The 20,563-nt window shown below is 40.3% G+C and overlaps 1 protein-coding gene across 2 annotated transcripts in view; it reads left to right on the forward strand.

The window, feature by feature from the left end:
• Positions 1-20,563, forward strand: part of CAMK2A (calcium/calmodulin dependent protein kinase II alpha) — a 164,849-nt gene that overhangs the window by 113,917 nt on the left and 30,369 nt on the right. For both annotated transcript variants that reach the window (XM_075856171.1, XM_075856172.1), the window contains exons 8-13: positions 1,598-1,681; positions 2,060-2,154; positions 4,797-4,919; positions 5,003-5,086; positions 13,876-13,918; positions 19,617-19,657. In XM_075856171.1, coding sequence (XP_075712286.1) covers positions 1,598-1,681; positions 2,060-2,154; positions 4,797-4,919; positions 5,003-5,086; positions 13,876-13,918; positions 19,617-19,657 — 470 coding nt within the window. The remainder of the gene's footprint in view (positions 1-1,597; positions 1,682-2,059; positions 2,155-4,796; positions 4,920-5,002; positions 5,087-13,875; positions 13,919-19,616; positions 19,658-20,563) is intronic.

Here is a 20,563-nt window from a genome sequence, read left to right on the forward strand (position 1 = left end):
AGACACAAAGTGTAATAGTGTTTGTTCTGTACAATGGTCCGGCCATTTTTATACACATGCGGTGGTGACATAAAGCTGCATGAGCCGGTCACCAGCCAGTATCTGTGTATGACGGACATGAAATGCAGTACGGTGCAAGGAGTGTGAGGGAATCTTATTCTAATGACTAATGGGGCCACGAGAAGCAGTCTGATTAGGGGATGTTATAGGCCTGTCTAAATAGATGTGTTTTCAGGGCACGTTTAAAACTGTGGATATTGGGAATTAATCTGATTGTCTGGGGTAGCGCATTCCAGAGGACTGGTGCAGCACGAGAAAAATCTTGGAGACGTGAGTGGGATGTTCGGATTATGGAGGATTTTAATCTAAGGTCGTTGGCAAAACGTAGAGCCCGAGTAGGGTGGTGGACAGAGATGAGGGGGGAGATGTAAGGAGGTGCAGCACTGTGGAGAGCTTTGTGGGTGAGAGTAATAAGTTTGAATTTTATTCTGAAGGGGATGGGCAACCAGTGCAGTGACTGGCACAGATTAGAGGTGTTAGTGTAGCGGTTGGTCAGAAAGATGAGTCTGGCTGCTGCATTGAGGATAGATTGGAGAGGGGAGAGTTTAGTGAGGGGAAGACTGACTGGTAATGAGTTACAGTAGTCAAGACGAGAGTGAATCAGAGCAACAATGAGAGTTTTGGCGGTTTCCTCAGTAAGAAAAGGGTGGATTCTGGAGATGTTTTTGAGGTGAAAATGACAGGAGCGTGAAAGTGATTGTATGTGAGGAGTAAAGGAAAGATCTGAGTCAAAAATAACCCCGAGACAGCGGGCGTGCTGCTTAGGAGTTACAGTAGTGCCACACACAGAGATGGAGACATCAGGTTTACGGAGGTTAGTAGACAGTGGGAACACAAGGAGCTCAGTTTTAGAAAGATTCAGTTTCAGATAGAGAGAGGACATGATGTTAGAGACAGCGGACAGACAATCACTGGTGTTTTGTATTAGAGCAGAGGTGATGGGAAGTGGCATATAATTGGGTGTCATCAGCATAGAGATGGTACTGGAAGCCAAATCTGCTGATAGTTTGTCCAGTAGGAGCTGTGTAGAGAGAAAATAGGAGCGGACCTAGGACTGATCCCTGAGGAACCCCGACAGCAAGGGGAAGAGGAGAAGAAGTGGAACCAGCAAATGACACACTGAACGAGCGGTCATAGAGATATGAGGAAAACCAAGAGAGAGTTGTGTCTTTAAGGCCAATAGAGTGGAGCATGTTAAGTGGGAGTTTGTGGTCTACGGTGTCAAAGGCTGCAGAGAGATCCAGAAGAATCAGGAGAGAGTATTTACCGTCCGATTTAGCTGCCAAGAGATCATTTGAGACTTTAGTAAGGGCAGTCTCTGTGGAGTGTACAATGGATACAGCATATACTAGACATCTCTCATCATAATTTAGGCTATCACTGTGATCAATACGATGCATTTTCATTGATGTTAATTATGGATAATACATATGGGGATGCAAGGCTAGGCCAGACTAGGTGTTTGCATTACCCTCACCATCCAGGCTGCAGCCGTATACTAAAGATATTTAATTACTTCTGCCTCTTTCTATCTTAGGATTTGCTGGAACACCAGGCTACCTCTCCCCAGAAGTGTTAAGAAAAGATCCTTATGGAAAGGCTGTAGATCTATGGGCTTGTGGTAATGCATACACTTCATTGCTTATAAAGGCCTCTGGGAAAGTCTACATCTATTTGATTGAGGACCTACCTTCTAATAAATGATCTCTCTCCATTTCTCACTCACCCGTATTCAACAGTATTGACAGATTCTCTGATGAGAAATTCCACCATGTCCTGCAAAATTCAAGCTGGACCTTGTTCTTTACATTGTAGTTTGCCACCTCTGATCTATAATATCTGTCTACAGTATAAAGTAACATTTCTTCACATTCAAAAATGTCAGTCATACTTTCCTTGTCTTTTCACACATTGCCACTTGCCATGTATGGCTGTTCAGCTATGGTTATTGGCACCAGCTTCTACATACTGATAATTGTATTTTTTTTGTCCCCAACAGGAGTTATTCTTTATATCTTGCTTGTTGGTTACCCACCATTCTGGGATGAAGACCAACACAGACTGTACCAGCAAATCAAAGCTGGTGCTTACGATGTAAGTAAACCTACAGACCAAGGAATTGTTCAAAAGAAGGTCAAAGTAGACCGTTTGGGTACCTTTTTGCAAACATATCTAACTTAGGAACACCATCTTCACGCATTTCACAAAATGAGCATTCATAGAAAGAGTAGGTCCCCAAAAAATAAATAACCCTTACCTTATTTGCTGGTTCCAGCAAACACCACCAGACTTCAAATCCTTAGAGTAGGACATGAGGCATGCTGCCCTCTCCAGACATCCAATTCAATATTGGTAACAAAAGTTGGCGTAACCCTAAGACCCTAAGGCTGTTTCCCCCCTCCTTTGCTATCGGGTTGACCTCATGCAGGTTTAAAGCATTCATAGGGAAGAACTTTTTGCAAATTTCTGTTTTATTTTTCTTAAAGTAGCTGTACCATCTGGACGACTCCTATCCATCTCTCCTATTAGGGAATATGGACATGATGGGTGTCCCCACATGGGATCCTTTCTTTGAGCCACTGTTGAGAGAAATAGTAAAGAACTACTCCCTATCTGGCAGACTCAGTGTAACCATGTTTTACACAGTCACTCAATGAGGCCAATATCTTTAAATGTCCAAATAATAAGAGGGCCCTTTAATAATGAATTATTCTGATAAACATCACTTCTTTATAAGCATCAAGTGTAGTCTATCAGATCCAAACCAAAAAATAGAACCGGGTGTAAATCTGTTACATCATTAGCAGTGTCTTGTGTTGATGTATTCAGCTTTGCATTTCTGGCACCTCATTAACAACATGTTTGTTAAGACCAGAGTTTTTGGTAGAAAGTGTTTACAAATTACTAGATTTGCTATGACCTCGTAATATTCATTTCAGCTGTCTACAAATAATGAGAGCAGCAATTTAAAGTTATAACAGTTTGCAAGTACAGTATGTGAAGTTCTTAAAGGTCTATAGCAGGGGGTACTTCGAAGAAAGACGATCCAAGGGCAAAAACAAAAATGTCCCCCCCATTCCAGTATTGGTTGATGCCACCATATTTATTATAGGGATGGGAGAGAAGTAGACAATCATGGACCATTACATTCCGATAGCAGAGAAGGCTGCAATATTTCTTGTTTAATACAAAAAAGCAAACTGTAATTGAAAAACATGAAGAAAAATATAGCAATCAATAGGTCTATACAAAGGAACATCGTACAAAATGGACATGGACATTATGCATGGTAAAATGTTTGCCTGCATGGGGCTTAATTCCCCAAAAATCAATAAACAAGCTCCTTATTTCCAAATTGCAGATGTCTCCACTGCCTTAAGTTAACTATATTCAGTGTTAATATACATGACCCGCTTTAGTACCGCTGGTCCACATTCACCCGCCGGTCCATGTTTACATTAATTAGAGCTGTTATGTTCCATACTGACACGTGACCGCTCCAGCCAATCACTGGCCCCATTGGTCATGTGTTGTACTCACTAAGGTCACAGCTGCGGTGAGTGATTGGCTAGAGAGGTAACAGGGTGATACAAAATTTCACAGCACCAACCAAAATAAACAGAGACCGGCGAGGTACTGTGGACTTGTGGCGCTAGAGCGGGTCATGTACATGATATTAATGCTTGGATTACTCTAGTTAATTTAAGAGCTGGCACAGAAGGGGATTAGAAAGTAAAGATTAGTTATATTTCAGTAAATTATGCCATTTAAAGGACATTTTTTTTAATTTCTATAAAGCCCGGACACCCCCTATAGCTCAATCATAATCACAACAAGTTTGGAGTAAGCCAATGTGTGTAAGTACCAAGGTAGCAGCTACAATGGGGCTGAGCAAGTAAGGGGCCACACTTCCACTTAGAGATGAGGAACAGTTAGTGATCACTGAGAGTAATAGAAGGGGAGAGTGAAATATTGAATACAGATCACTGCAGACCAAAATATTTACATGTTCTGTATCTCATGTTCTGATCTTTCTTGATCCTGATGGTGGAAGGCTCATTCCAGGTTCTGCTGCCAGACCACATGGTTACTTATTTTTCCCCTGAGTAAACCCAAATATCAAACACCCCATGTCACACTCACAGAGGTCCAGTGCCAAGATCGGTACACAGATAGGCGGCAACAGTTTGTAGCATAAGGCAGAGACATGGTCAAGAAACAATACAAATTTCGGTACACAAAAAAGTAGCAACAGTTTGCAGAGTTGCAACCATGAACTAGACTACCGTCTGGAAGCTCAATAGTCTGGCAAGTAGGCAGTGCAAGGGCAAGGCTTATTTTTAAGAGGCGAAAGGGTGTAACTAATCAGGTAATCAAGGAAGGAATCTCAAGAGGCAAAAATCAAGAGTACCAGACAATAAATGTAGCAGTGGAACTGTCTAGCAGCACCATTAGCTCAATGAGAAGAGCTGCTGCATGGGACACAGAAGTTTCTTGTTTTGACTCCTGCAATCCAGATAGAAAATTTTTGGGGAAACTGACAATGAGAAATAGAGCCTGCGGAGGGCAAAAACTGGTGACAAATGCAGGATACAAATCAAATAATAACCAGATATAGTGCATGTACACACATATGACAGCTTATTGTGAAAGATCCCTGAAAGGCTTATGTACGCTTTGAAATGTTCTGCTTTCTGTGGTGTTTAAATGTTGCCCTTTTCCTCCCCATTTGCTAGTTCCCTTCCCCTGAGTGGGACACTGTAACTCCAGAAGCTAAAGATCTCATTAATAAGATGTTGACTATAAACCCTTCTAAAAGGATCACTGCTGCTGAGGCTCTCAAACACCCATGGATATCAGTAAGTGTCTTTATGACCTTCCTTAATGCCCTTAGTTTTTCCTTTAGTAAGCAAAAACTGACTTTATCCATTACTGTTTTTAGCACCGCTCTACAGTGGCTTCCTGTATGCACAGACAAGAGACGGTGGACTGCCTGAAGAAGTTCAATGCCAGGAGGAAGCTAAAGGTAGGTGCCAAACTGAGATCATGTAAGGACTCTTGAAGTTGTCCTCTTTTGTAAAGTGGATAAAAAGCCAAAGTGTCCTTTTATGTAAAGTCCTTGAAGTCCTTATGTCAAGGTAATTAAATCATACGCATAGTTATCTAGTGAATGGCTGAAGAAATTCTTCTACTGTGAATGTGTAGACACACCAAGGAAATCTTAGTACAATTTAAAATCTGTCTAAAAATCTATGTTATCACTAGTCACCAAGTAGGAAATAATGTCAAGAGGTTGTCCAGAGTTAAAATAACATGGCTGCTTATTGCCAGAAACATCACCACACCTGTCCACAGGTTGTTTTTGGTATTGCAGCTCATCCCCATTGAAGTGTATGGGAATGGGCTTCAATAACACACACAACCTGTGGACACTGTTTTTTTAAGAAAACAGCCATGTTTTTCTAATCCTGGACAATCCCTTTAACCCTGTATTTTCAAACAAAGCTGTCATGGCATATGATGAAATTTATTTTTTTAGTGTATTCTTGACCTACTACACAAAGATTTATGTAAGGTACAGATAAAGGTTAATGATAGGTAAAAATATTACATCAATGGTGGTAAATGAGCTGGATTGCACACCAGTTCCTAAAAATGAAGAGCCGTGGCAATGGTTTTGCACCCAACCACTTTTGTCCTTATGAGAGATTTCTGCAATTCGGAATCTCCAACAATCCTCATCTTCTGAAGCACCAAAGATCTGGCACTGGGTCTAATATGTCACATTAAAATTAGTGTCACTTCAAAAGAAGATTCTCCCACCTGTTGCAAAAGAGTTAAAAAATATTACTAAGCACTACAGTCCCTTATGCTATTGGTGGGAGTCCCAGCTCATGGACCCCAACTGATATTCTATTTTTTCTTCACAATGACATGCCAGATGATAACCAAAAGTTAATTCCCCATTTAGGCTGGGTTCACACGACCTATTCTCAGACGTAAACGAGGCGTATTATGCCTCGTTTTACGTCTGAAAATAGGGCTGCAATACGTCGGCAAACATCTGCCCATTCATTTGAATGGGTTTGCCGACGTACTGTGCAGACAACCTGTAATTTACGCGTCGTCGTTTGACAGCTGTCAAACGACGACGCGTAAAATGACTGGCTCGGCAAAGAAGTGCAGGGCACTTCTTTGCCACGTAATTTGAGCTGTTCTTCATTGAACTCAATGAAGCACAGCTCAAGATTTACGAGCGTCTCAGAGCGTCTCAGACGCCTCATAAATTACGAGGAGGAGCATTTACGTGTGAAACGAGGCAGCTGTAAACAGTCTGTCTTTTCACACGTAAATGCCTCTCATCGCCAGATGATAACATGCGGGTGGTGTTCCCCCACCAATGAACAAAATTAAACAGGTAGTCCTTTAAATCGTTTGAAGAGTCAGAGAACTTGGGATCTCAAACCACTGCTTGACCAGAAGATCCTTGCATTTCAATAATATTTGAGAAGTAACAATGCGTTGAAGATTCCAAGTTATGGAGTTGTAATGCAACTTCCAATGTGGTCTTCAAGTTGAACGTCATGATTCCTTTTGCCATTGGTTCATGTACCTTGTGTTCAACCTCTATCTAACCATACAAGTAAAAAGACAATAACAATGTTCTACATCCTGCTAAAGATCCACCGTGACATTTACACTAATCCCGGACATCTATTCTCCTTGATCTCTTCTTTATATGGTATGTTCTAAATAAGAAACAGTGACCACTGAATCCCAGCATTGCACATCGGTAGATTTGGCAGAGCAATAAAGACTATTGTGCCTGACTTGTATTTACACTGGAGCAACACCAACAATGTCAAGTATCAGGCCAAAAAATTCTATGAGCCCGTAAACTATTAGAGTAAGCTCTCACATAGCGTAAATACTGCGGATGTTCAGCAATGGAATTCGTTGCGGAAAATCCGCAGCATAATACAGTAACAGCAAAGTGGATGAGATTTGAACTAATCTCAACAACACGCTGCGTAAATGCTGAGCAAAAAAATGCTCAGAAATCGACCAGCGGTGCCTTTTTTTTAATCCGCAGCACGTCATTTCTATTTGCGTACACTCTGCTTATTTATTGCATGTTTTCACCATTGAATTCAATAGGGAGGTAAAACCCGTAAGAAATAGCAGATGTGTTTTTTGCACAATCTTATTCTCAACCAGGCCGACCTCCTGGGATGATGTTTCCTCCAATGTAATTGCTGCAGCGAATCACAGACTACAGCAGTCACATGTTATGAAACGTCATCCCAGGAGGCCGGGCTGCAGGACGGCTGAGTGATGGGTCGCCATGGCTACGTAACTATGAAACTTTTTATTTCGTGTGTGCAGTTTTGCGTAGCAGACTTAGCGGAATGAAAAACGGCAACATGTGATGCAGTTATTCGGCTGTAATTCCCTGCCACGCACAGGGTGTATATGCTACGTGCCTTTACGCAGCGTATCCACCATGTGTGAACATACCCTTATGCTACACTGACAGAATGTAAGGAGGTTTGTCCAGTTTGTAGGTATCTCCTCCCCCCCCCCCCCCCCCCGTATTGTCACTTTTTTTCTAGAACACACTCTAATGCGGATGGACCTTCAAAGCAGTCACAGAAGGGACATGCGCCTGTTATTATCGTCTTTGTAAGATTTTAGAGCACAAAAACAAAATTCTATTATACATTTAATTATGTTTTCCTTTTAAATTTGTATTTAATTACTCGCTGCAACCTGCTGTCTGCCCACCATCTCATTTTGCCAGTACATAATTAAAAAGTGCACAAATTGCAAAGCTTAATTAAACTAATCTTACTCAGTACAACCGTTTCAGGCATTGTAGGACGCCTGCCAGATATTGGTTGTCAGAAAACGTAAAGTGATTTTTTTTCCTCTTTTTAATAAATTAAGCTTTTTTAGTTAGGACTTTTGGATATGCGATGGACCCTCACTCCACCTTAAAGAGGCCTTGTCACCAGATTATAAGTTCCCTATCTCCTATATAATGTGATCGGCGCTGTAATGTAGATATCAACAGTGGTTTTTATTTTGAAAAACTATCAATTTTGAGCAAGTAATGCACAATTTTAGATTTATGCTAATTTGTTTCTTAATAGACAACTGGGCGTGTTTTTACTTTTTTACCAACTGGGCATTGTAAAGAGAAGTGTATGCCGCTGACCAATAAGCTGACCAATCAGCATCATAAACTTCTCTCCATTCATATTTAGCAGTACTCGCAACACAGCGTGATCTCACGAGATCACGCTGTGCAGTCACATACTCCCAAATTAACTTTACCGAAGTGTCATGGAAGTGAATAGACATTGTCTCCAGCCAGGATGCGATGTCTATTCTCACTCCCGACACTTTGGTAAAGTTTCTGTGAAAGACAGCACATGTGATCTCGCGAGATCACGCTGTGCTGTGTGAGTAAATCCCCAAGAAACTTTACCGAAGTGTCGGGAGTGTGAATATGCATCTTATCCTCTCTGAAAGCGATGTCTATTCACTCCCAAGACACTTCGGTAAAGTTAATGTGGGAGTATCTCGCGTGATCACGCTGTGTTCCGAGTACTGCTAAAAATTAATGGAGAGAAGTGTATGACGCTGATTGGTCAGCGTCATACACTTCTTTTTACAACGCCCAGTTGGTAAAAAAGTAAAAACACGCCGAGTTAGTCATTAAGAAACTAGTTAGCATAAATCTAAAATTGTGCCTAACGAACTCAAAATTGATTGTTTTTCAAAATAAAAACCACTGCTGTTATCTACATTACAGCGCCGATCAGATTATGTAGGAGATAGGGCACTTATAATGTGGTGACAGAGCCTCTTTAAAGCTATGTTCACACAGGTTGGATATGCTGCGTAAAGGTACACAGCGTATCCAACCTAAACCCGGAAATTCTGGCGAAAAAACGCACCAAATCATGTTGCAGATTTTTGACTGGAATGGCCAATGCAGAAAAAACAGAGCAGGAAAAAAAAAGCCTCTACTTTCACTGGCATTGCCTTAACAACACATCCGTCTGTTCTCCGTGCAGCCCGGCATCCTGTAATGACGCTGCAGCTCATGTGACTGCTACAGCCTGTGATTGGTTGCATATGTCACATGAAATCAATCATCATGCCAGGCGGCAGGGTTGCACGGAGAACAGCCAGGAGAAAGAGGAGCTGTCGCTATGACAATGCAAGGGGCAGTAAGTATAGACTTTATTAAATTTCATTTTGAAAAAGTATTTTTTTTTCCAGATTTGCAATTTTTGCGTCAGAATCGCAGCTTTTTCACTGTAAAAGTCACAACATTTGCTATTTGTTGTGGCTTTTACCTCCCATTGTACTCAATAGGGAAACTCCGTAACAAAAGTGCAATGATTCCGCAGCATAAATTGACATGCTCTGTATTAAAAAAAAAACAAAAAAACCCAGGTCGATTTATGCACATTTTTTTCGCAGCGTGTGGATGAAATTTGTTCAAATCTTATCCACTTTGTGGCTACTGTAGAATGCTGCAGGTTTTCTGCAATGAAATCCGTTGCGTAAAATCCGCAGCTAATCCGCATAGTGTGCACATACCCTAAAACAGCCTAAACAACAGTAAACATGACAAAATAAAAAATAACTTAATTTGGGTGTCAAAATATCCTCAGCTTTTTTTAAATCACAGGACTAAAGCTGGGTTCACACCTGCGTTGTGCAGTTCCGTTGTTCTGCACCATCAGAGGAGCAGAACATGGGATTAACGGAACCAACAGTTCCGTTGCACAATGGACATCGTCGGTTGCCGACGGAATCCATTGACTTTAATAGGTTCCGTCGGCTTTCTATCGGGGTGTCCGTGATTTAACCGGACACAATAGCGCAGCATACTGCCCTATTGTCTCCGGTAATCCCCGCCGGATCTGCGACGGAGGCCCCTAACCAAGCCTCTAACGCAGATGTGAACAGAGCCTAAAACCGGTAACGTTTTGGCCAGCACCCAACCAGACGGCAATAAAGGGGCGGCACACTCTAGCTTGCCATTCTAGAAGAGCCAGTACACTTTAAGGGCAGCAATGACACCGATCCTCACTCCTGTGCTTAACCACCATGCCCGCCCCTGGCTGACGTTACCATTACCACATTCTTCAGGCTGGCCACTTCCCAAGTTCTCTGCCATAAGGTTTAACATCCTCTATTAGTTAAAATTTATCCATCATAACTTTCCTGCAACCACAAAATTAAAGCTGCAAAATGTTATAAAATATGCCATGCCACATGTAATATATTCCTTCATAAAATTAAACTTCATTTATTTGTACACTTAATATAATGTCGCAAATGTCTAACTTAAAGGCTATGTAAACCTTTGAATGGGATTTTGTTTATTTTTTTAATAAAAAGTCAATCAGTGTGTTTGGTGCAACTTTCAAATTCGTTTTTATTAAAAAATATATTTTTACTTTTTGAGATACAGCTGCATTCAGAGCAACTGTATCTTATGCTGAATCCTGTACCCCATCAGGTCTGCGGGACTGACGGGTTCAGTGAAAGCGGGGATCCACTGTTATCCATCACATCTAAGTTCATAACTTAGATGTTATGGATTACAGGTGGATCCTGCATATCAGAGAAACACAGGACCCACTGACATTGACGGATTCAGGACCCACGGGACTGACGGATTCAGGTTTTAGCGAAAGCTACAGCTGCTCTGTATACAGGAAACAAAGAAGCTGTATCATGAAAAGTTACAATAATTTTTAATAAAAACCAAATTGAAAGTTGCACCAAACACACTGACTGACATATATATATATATATATATATATATATATATATATATATATATATATATATATATATATATATATATATATATATATACAGTGAAGGAAATAAGTATTTGATCCTTTGACTTTGTAATCTTGCCCACTGTCAAAGACATGAACAGTCTAGAATTTTTAGGCTAGGTTAATTTTACCAGTGAGAGATAGATTATATAATTTAAAAAAAAAAAAAGAAAATCACATAGTCAAAATTATATATATTTATTTGCATTGTGCACAGAGAAATAAGTATTTGATCCCCTACCAACCATTAAGAAGTTCAGCATCCTCCAGACCAATTACACGCTCCAAATCAACTTGGTGCCTGCATTAAAGACAGCTGTCTTAAAGGGAATGTGTTGCTAGCAAAAAATGTATTTTTTTTTTTAGTTAAACAATTAGTGTATAGGTGATTAAACATTGTTCTAATTTTTTTTATTTTTTTCACGAGTCAGGAAATATTATAAATTAGATTCTAATTTATAATATTTCCCAGTGCTTGTCACTAGATGGAGCAATTCCCAAAATTGCAGCATTGCATGTGGTAAAGCAACCACATTGCTTTATGCTGCAAAATTGGAAAAAAATCCCTCGCTCTAGTGAGCTCTCAGAATCACCCCCTCCTTTATCCTGGCTAGTGCCGGGAGAAACGAGGGGATTGAATGGTCAAACCTCCTACACTGTGTGTCGCCATTTTTTGAGCTAACACACAGTGTAGAAGGTTTACATACACTAGTAAACACACACTGAAACACGAACATACATAGAAATCACTTACCTGCTCCTGCCGCCGCCGCTCCCTCCGGTCCGTCCGCTCCGTCTGCTGCCGCTGCTCGAAGTGCACAAGTCCGGAAGCCGCGACCGGAAGTAGTAATCTTACTGTCCGGCCGCGACTTCCGGTCCACAGGAAAATGGCGCCGGACGGCGCTCAGTTCAACTTGGACTGTGTGGGAGCGGCGCATGCGCCGTTCCCACACAGACGGCGTACACCATAGTGGATGGAACGGGCCCCGTTCGCATTCACTATGGGACTGTAGCTGCCGTATTCCATGTCTGTATGTATCGTTAATCGACACATACAGAAATGGAAAAAAAAATGGCAGCCCCCATAGGGAAGAAAAAGTAAAAAAATAAAAAAAAGTAAAACACAAACACACAAATAAATACAAAAGTTTTTAATAAAACACTAACATCAAACTGATATAAAAAATGTTTTTGGGGTGACACTGTTCCTTTAAATGGTCACCTGTATAAAAGACTCCTGTCCACAGACTCAAATAATCAGTCTGACTCTAACCTCTACAACATGGGCAAGACCAAAGAGCTTTCTAAGGATGTCAGGGACAAGATCATAGACCTGCACAAGGCTGGAATAGGCTACGAAACCATAAGTAAGAGGCTGGGTGAGAAGGAGACAACTGTTGGTGCAATAGTAAGAAAATGGAAGACATACAAAATGACTGTCAATCGACATCGATCTGGGGCTCCATGCAAAATCTCACCTCGTGGGGTATCCTTGATCCTGAGGAACATGAGAGCTCAGCCGAAAACTACACGGGGGGAACTTGTTAATGATCTCAAGGCAGCTGGGACCACAGTCACCAAGAAAACCATTGGTAACACATTACGCCGTAATGGATTAAAATCCTGCAGTGCCGGCAACATCCCCCTGCTCAAGAAGGCACATGTACAGGCCCGTCTGAAGTTTGTAAATGAACATCTGGATGATTCTGAGCGTGATTGGGAGAAGGTGCTGTGGTCAGATGAGACTAAAATTGAGCTCTTTGGAATTAACTCAACTCGTCGTGTTTGGAGGAAGAGAAATGCTGCCTATGACCCAAAGAACACCATCCCCACCGTCAAGCATGGAGGTGGAAACATGTTTTGGCGGTGTTTCTCTGCTAAGGGCACAGGACTACTTCACCGCATCAATGGGAGAATGGATGGAGCCATGTACTGTCAAATCCTGAGTGACAACCTCCTTCCCTCCACCAGGACATTAAAAATGGCTCGTGGCTGGGTCTTCCAGCACGACAATGACCCGAAACATACAGCCAAGGCAACAAAGGAGTGGCTCAAAAAGAAGCACATTAAGGTCATGGAGTGGCCTAACCAGTCTCCAGACCTTAATCCCATCGAAAACTTATGGAGGGAGCTGAAGATCCGAGTTGCCAAGCGACAGCCTCGAAATCGTAATGATTTACAGATGATCTGCAAAGAGGAGTGGGCCAAAATTCCATCTAACATGTGTGCAAACCTCATCATCAACTACAAAAAACGTCGGACTGATGTGCTTGCCAACAAGGGTTTTGCCACCAAGTATTAAGTCTTGTTTGCCAAAGGGATCAAATACTTATTTCTCTGTGCACAATGCAAATAAATATATATAATTTTGACAATGTGATTTTCTGTTTTTTTTTTATATAATCTATCTCTCACTGGTAAAATTAACCTAGCCTAAAAATTCTAGACTGTTCATGACTTTGACAGTGGGCAAACTTACAAAATCAGCAAGGGATCAAATACTTATTTCCTTCACTGTATATAATTTTGACTATGTTATTTTTCTGTTTTTTGTTTTTTTTTTTATATATATAATCTATCTCTCACTGGTAAAATTAACCTAGCCTAAAAATTCTAGACTGTTCATGACTTTGACAGTGGGCAAACTTACAAAATCAGCAAGGGATCAAATACTTATTTCCTTCACTGTATATATATATATATATATATATATATATATATATATATATATATATATATATATATATATATATATATATATATATATATATATAAATCATTTTCATAGGTTTACATAGCCTGGTTGTCCAGGCAAAGGCTTTGCAAAAGGGGATAAACAGGGCAAACTCATGAAGAGTCCTCATGGTTTGCACCGAGATTGTTCCATGGCTGTGTCTTCAAGTGCTTTTTACTATTGAAAATAACTTTTTTATCTTTAATATAGGGTGCTATTTTGACCACAATGCTGGCAACTCGAAATTTCTCTGGTAAGTGGTAACTCACCTTGTACGCAAATGTATGAATCTTCTTAGTTTCAGTTTTTGGTGGTGTGGTGAGGAAAGTAAATTTTTAGTAGGATTTTCATGTCTGTTCTGTATCAAACATCATGAATAATCATGTTTATAACGTGCCTGTCCGCTTCCTTCAAGGGGTTTTCCAGCCCCTAAAAATTGATGGCCTATTCTCAGGATAGGCCTTCAATAGCTAATCGGTCAGGGTTCGAGTCCCTGGACCCCCGCCGATCAGCTGTTTTGAAGGGGCCGCAATGCTTGTACAAGCGCTGCTTCCCCCCCATTTCTACTTACTCACTGTGACTCGTCGACATGCATTTATAGCAGCGATTCACATATAGTGCAGTCTTCTTCTACCATTGAAGTGAATGGGAGAAGAAGGCTGCAATACCAGTCAACCGAATAACATCCGTGTCGACGATTCACAGTGAGCAGATAGAAACGAAGGGGAAAAGCACTCGTTTGATCACTAAACAGTTGATCGGTGGGGGTCTTGGGAGTTGGTCCCTGACCGATCACCTATTGATGGCCTATCCTGAGGTTAGGCCATCAGTTTTTAGGGGCTAGGAAACCCCTTTAACAGTTATTTAAAGCAGTGTCATGTCATGCTGGTAACTGGAATTTAAAGAAGTTTCTGGGTTTTTTCATGTTACCTACATGCAGGGTTGGACTGAGAGTGGGGTAACAGGCTATGGGCCCCTTATTAACCACTATAGCAATTATACTTTTAGTTTTGGATAAAAATTTCATTTGAGGAGCATTTATTACTTGCATAATTTTGTTTTGCAGTTAGTTTTGCAGGTGTTATGGACCCCGTGAGCACTGACCTAATGGTCAGTCTGCCCCTGTTTACCTGGTACCCCTAAAAATGAATGTAATGAAAGATGAATTCAGTAAACTGTAGTATTTCTGTCTTGTTCTCAGCTTTTTGACCAACATTATAGATATTTTATGACATATCTAAGTGAAATATCAAAAATAATAAAGCTGGAGAACTTATTTAAATTGTAGGTTCAACATTGGCGAACCTAACCTTGTATATTAAAGGGGTTGTATAAGGTTAGAAAAAGCATAACTGCTTTTTTTCCAGAAACAGCGCCGCTCTTGTCCATGGGTTGTGTCTGGTATTGCAGCTCGGTCCTATTAACTCTAATGAGGCTTAGCTGCAATGCCAGATACAACTTATGGACAAGAGAGGCGCTGTTTCTAGAAAAAAGCAGCCAGGTTTTTTTTTAACCTTATACAACCTATTCAAGAATGATCTTATATATTATGTTAAGATTATTAGTATCTTTCCATTTATTATTGGGAGCTATCCAAAAGCAGAATAGGAAAACAACAAGGACATACGCTTCCAGTCAAAGGATGTTTAATACATTCTTCTAACCAACTTTAAAGTCAATGATGGGGCATAAGACTTCATTTTTAAAGACGACCTGTTAGCTTTCCTGACATGTCTATTTTAGTAAATAGTTGTATTCCCCATAAAATAACAATTCTGGAGTGTCTTTTCTTAAAACTCTACATTGTGCCGTTTCTCTGTTATTCCTCCTGCAATTGTATGAATAAATTAACAACTGGGTGTTACCAGTTAGTTTGTGCCTACACAGTCTGACACTCTTCAATCAGTGCTGACAGTGCCAGCCCGTTGTCAATTTATTTATAAATTTCTAGGAGGAATACCAGAGGAACGGCATGACACAGAGTTCTGAAAAAATAATGTTTCAGAATTGTGATTTTATGAGGAATACAAGTATTTACTAAAGCAGAGATGTCAGGGGAGCTGAAAGGTCTTCTTTAAGTAAAGTACACCTCTGTGACAGTTTCTATTTAACATTCTCTCCGGTCTCTAAAGGCTTCATGCTCCAGGAATACTGCACACAGTGTTCCAAAAGAGAATCTGACCTGGCACTTACACTGCCTGCAAAGTACAGAGGTACCCAACATGTAAGCTTCAGATCCCTATATAGTCAATACGCCAGACAGATAAACTCTTCGTTTGGAGCCTCCATCGCAAATTCTATCAGATTTGGTGTGCATTCAGCGCTGTTCTTCCTGTCGTACTGGGTTCTATCGTGGTGTGTGTCATTTTGATGGTAAGAATAACGCTGCATGCACGGATCCTCTGACGTAAATGTGAACAGAACTTAAAGGCCCTATTACACCGGCCAATTTTGGTCGGTGAAACGAGCGCTGATCAACGAGACATCGTTGATCGGCACTCGTTTGCTGCTGTTACATGGAGCTGTGGATGGGGACGAGCAGTCGTTACTCCGATCGCTCGTCCCCATACATTATTATCATGTCGGCAGCGCGTCCCCCTGTTTACACAGGGAGATGTCCTGCCGATAACGATAATGTTTCAGTTTTTTAAAACGATATGATCAGCAGATAATCGAGCATTTGCTCGTTCATCTGCTGATAGCTTCCCTGTTTACACTGGCAATTATAGTCAACGAGTGTTCTATGAACGCTTGTGTGCCCGATAATTGCCCAGTGTAAAAGACCCTCAATTGGGTCTTTAGAGCGCCATTGGTGTCTGTCGAACGACAGATCTGGCAGATATGAACAGACCCTAAGTATTATAGGCAATAATGATTTGCATTATCATAGATAATGAATCACTGCACAACAATCATCTTTTATGAGCAGAGCTGTACACAACTAAAGGGGGTTTTACACAGGGCGATTATCGGGCAGACGAGCGTTCATAGAACGCTCGTTGCCGATAATTGCCCTGTGTAAATAGAGCAGTGATCAGCAGATGAACTAGCAAACGCTCGATCATCTGCTGATCGTATCATTTTAAAAAAGTAAAATAATATCGTTGTTGGCAGGACATCTCCCTGTGTAAACAGGGAGACGCGCTGCCGACATGATAATAATGTATGGGGACGAGCGATCGGAGTAACGAGCGCTCGTCCCCATACATAGCTCCTTGTGACAGGAGCAAACGAGCGCCAATCAACGATGTCTCGGCCGGTGTAATAGGGCCTTAATAATAACAGGGATGAAGCTTCCTCTCTTAGGATCTTTTTTTAACTTTTTGTACTGCCCTGGCTTACACCACCAATAATAAACTATTGGTAACAAGGGAAAAGGGATATGAACAGTAAGAGAAGAGGACAAAACGTTACTTGGATCATTGGATCTCTTAATAAAAATGAATGGACCGGCAAGAGCAGGCATAAATTGCATGACAGGAAAATATAGGGTGAGCAGTCCCTTTACATAGGACGCCCTATTACAAATTATCCACAACTAATAATATAAAGAAAAAGAATAGTAGTGGTCAACAAACCTAACAGTTATAACTATATCAATAATTTGTTTATTGGTATGTGACCAAAAGGGGTAACGTATATTGTCTGCATTATGACCAAATACATATAACCGGAAAAAAAGAATTGCAACAAAAATGTTTAGGTATCAAAAGTATGACATAGTATTTAGGCATAGATCATTTCTAGTGCGGATAACATAAAAGGACCATACTGACCCATAATAATATATAGACAGAGAGCAGCAGGCTGGAGTCCACCCCGACACGCGTTTCACGCATTTGCCTTTGTCTGGGGGTCCTTTTATGTTATGCTCGCTACAAATGACCTATGCTTAAATACTATATCTTCTGAGTGTAGCACTTTGTTATATACTATATCGCATCTGCCATCACCTATTCAGGTTTGCACCTTATGTATTCAGTATTTGCATATGGTGGCAGTTCTAGTTGATTGATATCCAGTTAACCTGACTACACTGTCTACTATATAACAATACCAGAGTATAAGGCTAGGCGGTCCTCGTTTTTAGCGTGTCTGTATATCTTTTTAATCATTTGTAAATTACATGTTATCCATTAATAAGGATTTGTCATACTTTTGATACTTAGAAATTGTTGTTGCATTTCTTGTTTTTGGTTATATATTCATGTACACGACTGTATTATGGCTCCATACAACATTCGAATTGTACAAAACTGTAACACAGAATCCATAAAGATACATGTAGAGGGACACAGAGTTTTTTCTGTCAAATTGCGGAAGCACCATATGGCGGCACATAGAGTCCCTACAGCTCCATAGTACATAGCTGCAGGGGCTCTGTCTCAGGCTTTATACACACTTATGTCGGGTAGATGACACTTTCGCTTATTTGTAATGCATCTATAAGGGTATGTTCACACGCTTAGCAAAAAACATCTGAAAATACGGAATTGTTTTCAAGGGAAAACATCTACTGATTTTCAGCAGTTTTTTAAGCAAATTCGTGTTTTTTGCTGCGTTTTTTCAATTCAATTAAAAACGGCTCCAAAAACGGCTCAAGAAGTGACATGCGCTTCTTTTTCGCAGGTGTTTTTTTATGCGGCCGTTTTGAAAAACGGCCGCGTAAAAAAGCGCACCGTCGGAACAGATCGCCGTTTTTCCCATTGAAATCAATTGGCAGATGTTTGGAGATGTTCTGCTTTCTATTTTTCGTCCGTCTTTCGTCCGTTTACGGCCCGAAAAACGTCCGAAAATAAGCCGTGTGAACATACACTAACACTCATATCTTTACCACACCACATAAAGTTTAATTGTTTTAATTGATTCCATAAATGGTTGAGTCATTCATATATTATTTTCCAGTCAACTTTTTACAGAAATTTTAATTTTATATTTTGGAAAGAATGCTGATTCCCCTTTGGCTCTGAAATTTCTCAAAATTAGGATGAAATAGGAAACTCTTCATAGCATAGAATTTGAATACTATATATATATATATATATATATATATATATATATATATATATATATATATATAACATGTTTACATAACTCTATCCTGTACTACAAATGTAAAAGTATTCCTATAAATAATATATGTACTAACTATATATTCGAGCTGGTTTACTTGCAGGTCACAAGTGTAGACATGTTAAAGTCTAAACAGACACAAGATTTATTTAAAAGCTGCTCGGTTGACAACAAAAAGACCAAATAAGTAATTTTACTATTATACATAAAAATCTACTTCAGGTTTAGTCCCCTCTACGGAAGACAGGAGCCAGAGGTTAACACAATACTTCCTGATTCCGAAATTCCTGTTGTCTGTCCTCTTCCCTGTGAGGAATTCCTTTTCGAAATGGTCCATGAAACTTGTATGAGGTAGTGAAAGATATAGATGGACAACTGCTTATCATGCACTTGTGCAGCTGTCTTTGTGGGATACTTGACCACAGCATTATAGGGCTATTATTAGTGAAGAGGCAGGAGGCTGGGCGTTCAGGGACTGGAAATATAGAAACAAAACAGCCCATAGAGATGTGCCTCCTCTCCAGCAGAGCAGAACTGTGTCTTACAAGTTTCAAAGACTCAAGGGGAAGGAGCCCGAGAGTTGAGTAGAGGCAGAAGGTTTATGACACGGGAATGTGATTACCATAGAGGAACTAGCATAGTATCTAATAGCGTTGTCTAGTCAGAAGTGATCAGGACCATGTCCTGATGTTCATGTAGATAACAGAAAGTAGATCTCAGAATTCTAAACATCTATAAGTTGAACGTCTACTAGATGTCAGTAGTTATCAGAATCTCAATACCTGAAAACAAAGCACAACTCATTATGCTTCTCCTGATCTTCTGCATCCTCGTGGCACCTGGCCTGGGCCTTCTTACCGCCTACTTTCTCTTCCTAGGAGGCAAGAGTGGCAGTAACAAGAAGAACGATGGGGTTAAGGTAAGGGCTAACCATCTATTAAACCAAGTTCCCAATTACTAACTTTATTTTATTTTTATTATAGCTTTGATGGTTTATATCAAGTGATGTGTTTTAAGCTTATGGGTAAATATAAATAATATCGACATTTATATAATTTTTTGATGTTTTGATGTCATTGAGTTGTCACCATGGATTTGCCTAAGAACTATATAAGAGCTTGACCTACGAGGGAGTGCCTAGATGACTTGGAACTCCTTGAGGGTCTACTAATGTTCCTTTATTAGACCATGGGTAATAGATGATATCCCATCCATATGTGTACAGATACCAGCTATTCTACGAGCTATAGACGTAAAAAGCTGGCTTGTTGTGAAGCAAGCGTGGCCTATGATTTCCGGGTCACTGACTAAGACATGATTGTATATTGGGATCATATTGGAAAATATATCACAATGACTGTATGGCCCATTTAAATTAGCAAATTAGAAGTTTTTCTTTTTCGTTTATCGTCCTTGGCCACTTTACACACAAAGCAATTAACAAGAAAAACGCCATGTACCTCAAACATTGAGGTCTAACACTGAGTCAATGTTCTTCTGGTTAAACCTGGTACTTGTGTTCAGGAAGAAGTATATGTAGGACTTTCCCATTTGGCTAGTTCACACAAATTGTCAATAATCCATGATAAGGACAGCTCCATTAATAATAGACCTTACTTATTGCCTCGAAAAAGACAATCTCTACTTGTTAGAAAGGTTTCTTAACAATAAGTAGACCACAAAGCGTGCCCCTGCTGGGATCCCCAGCAGTCAACTGTAATCTGTGGAGAAATCTCGAAGTGTTCTATTTCCCTGCAGTGCCACCACAGGGGAAATGAAGTATTACACAGTGCCCATTCATATCAATGGGATGTCTGTGTAATGC

Source organism: Rhinoderma darwinii, chromosome 3, assembly GCF_050947455.1.
Source record: "Rhinoderma darwinii isolate aRhiDar2 chromosome 3, aRhiDar2.hap1, whole genome shotgun sequence".
Taxonomy (NCBI): domain Eukaryota; kingdom Metazoa; phylum Chordata; class Amphibia; order Anura; family Rhinodermatidae; genus Rhinoderma; species Rhinoderma darwinii.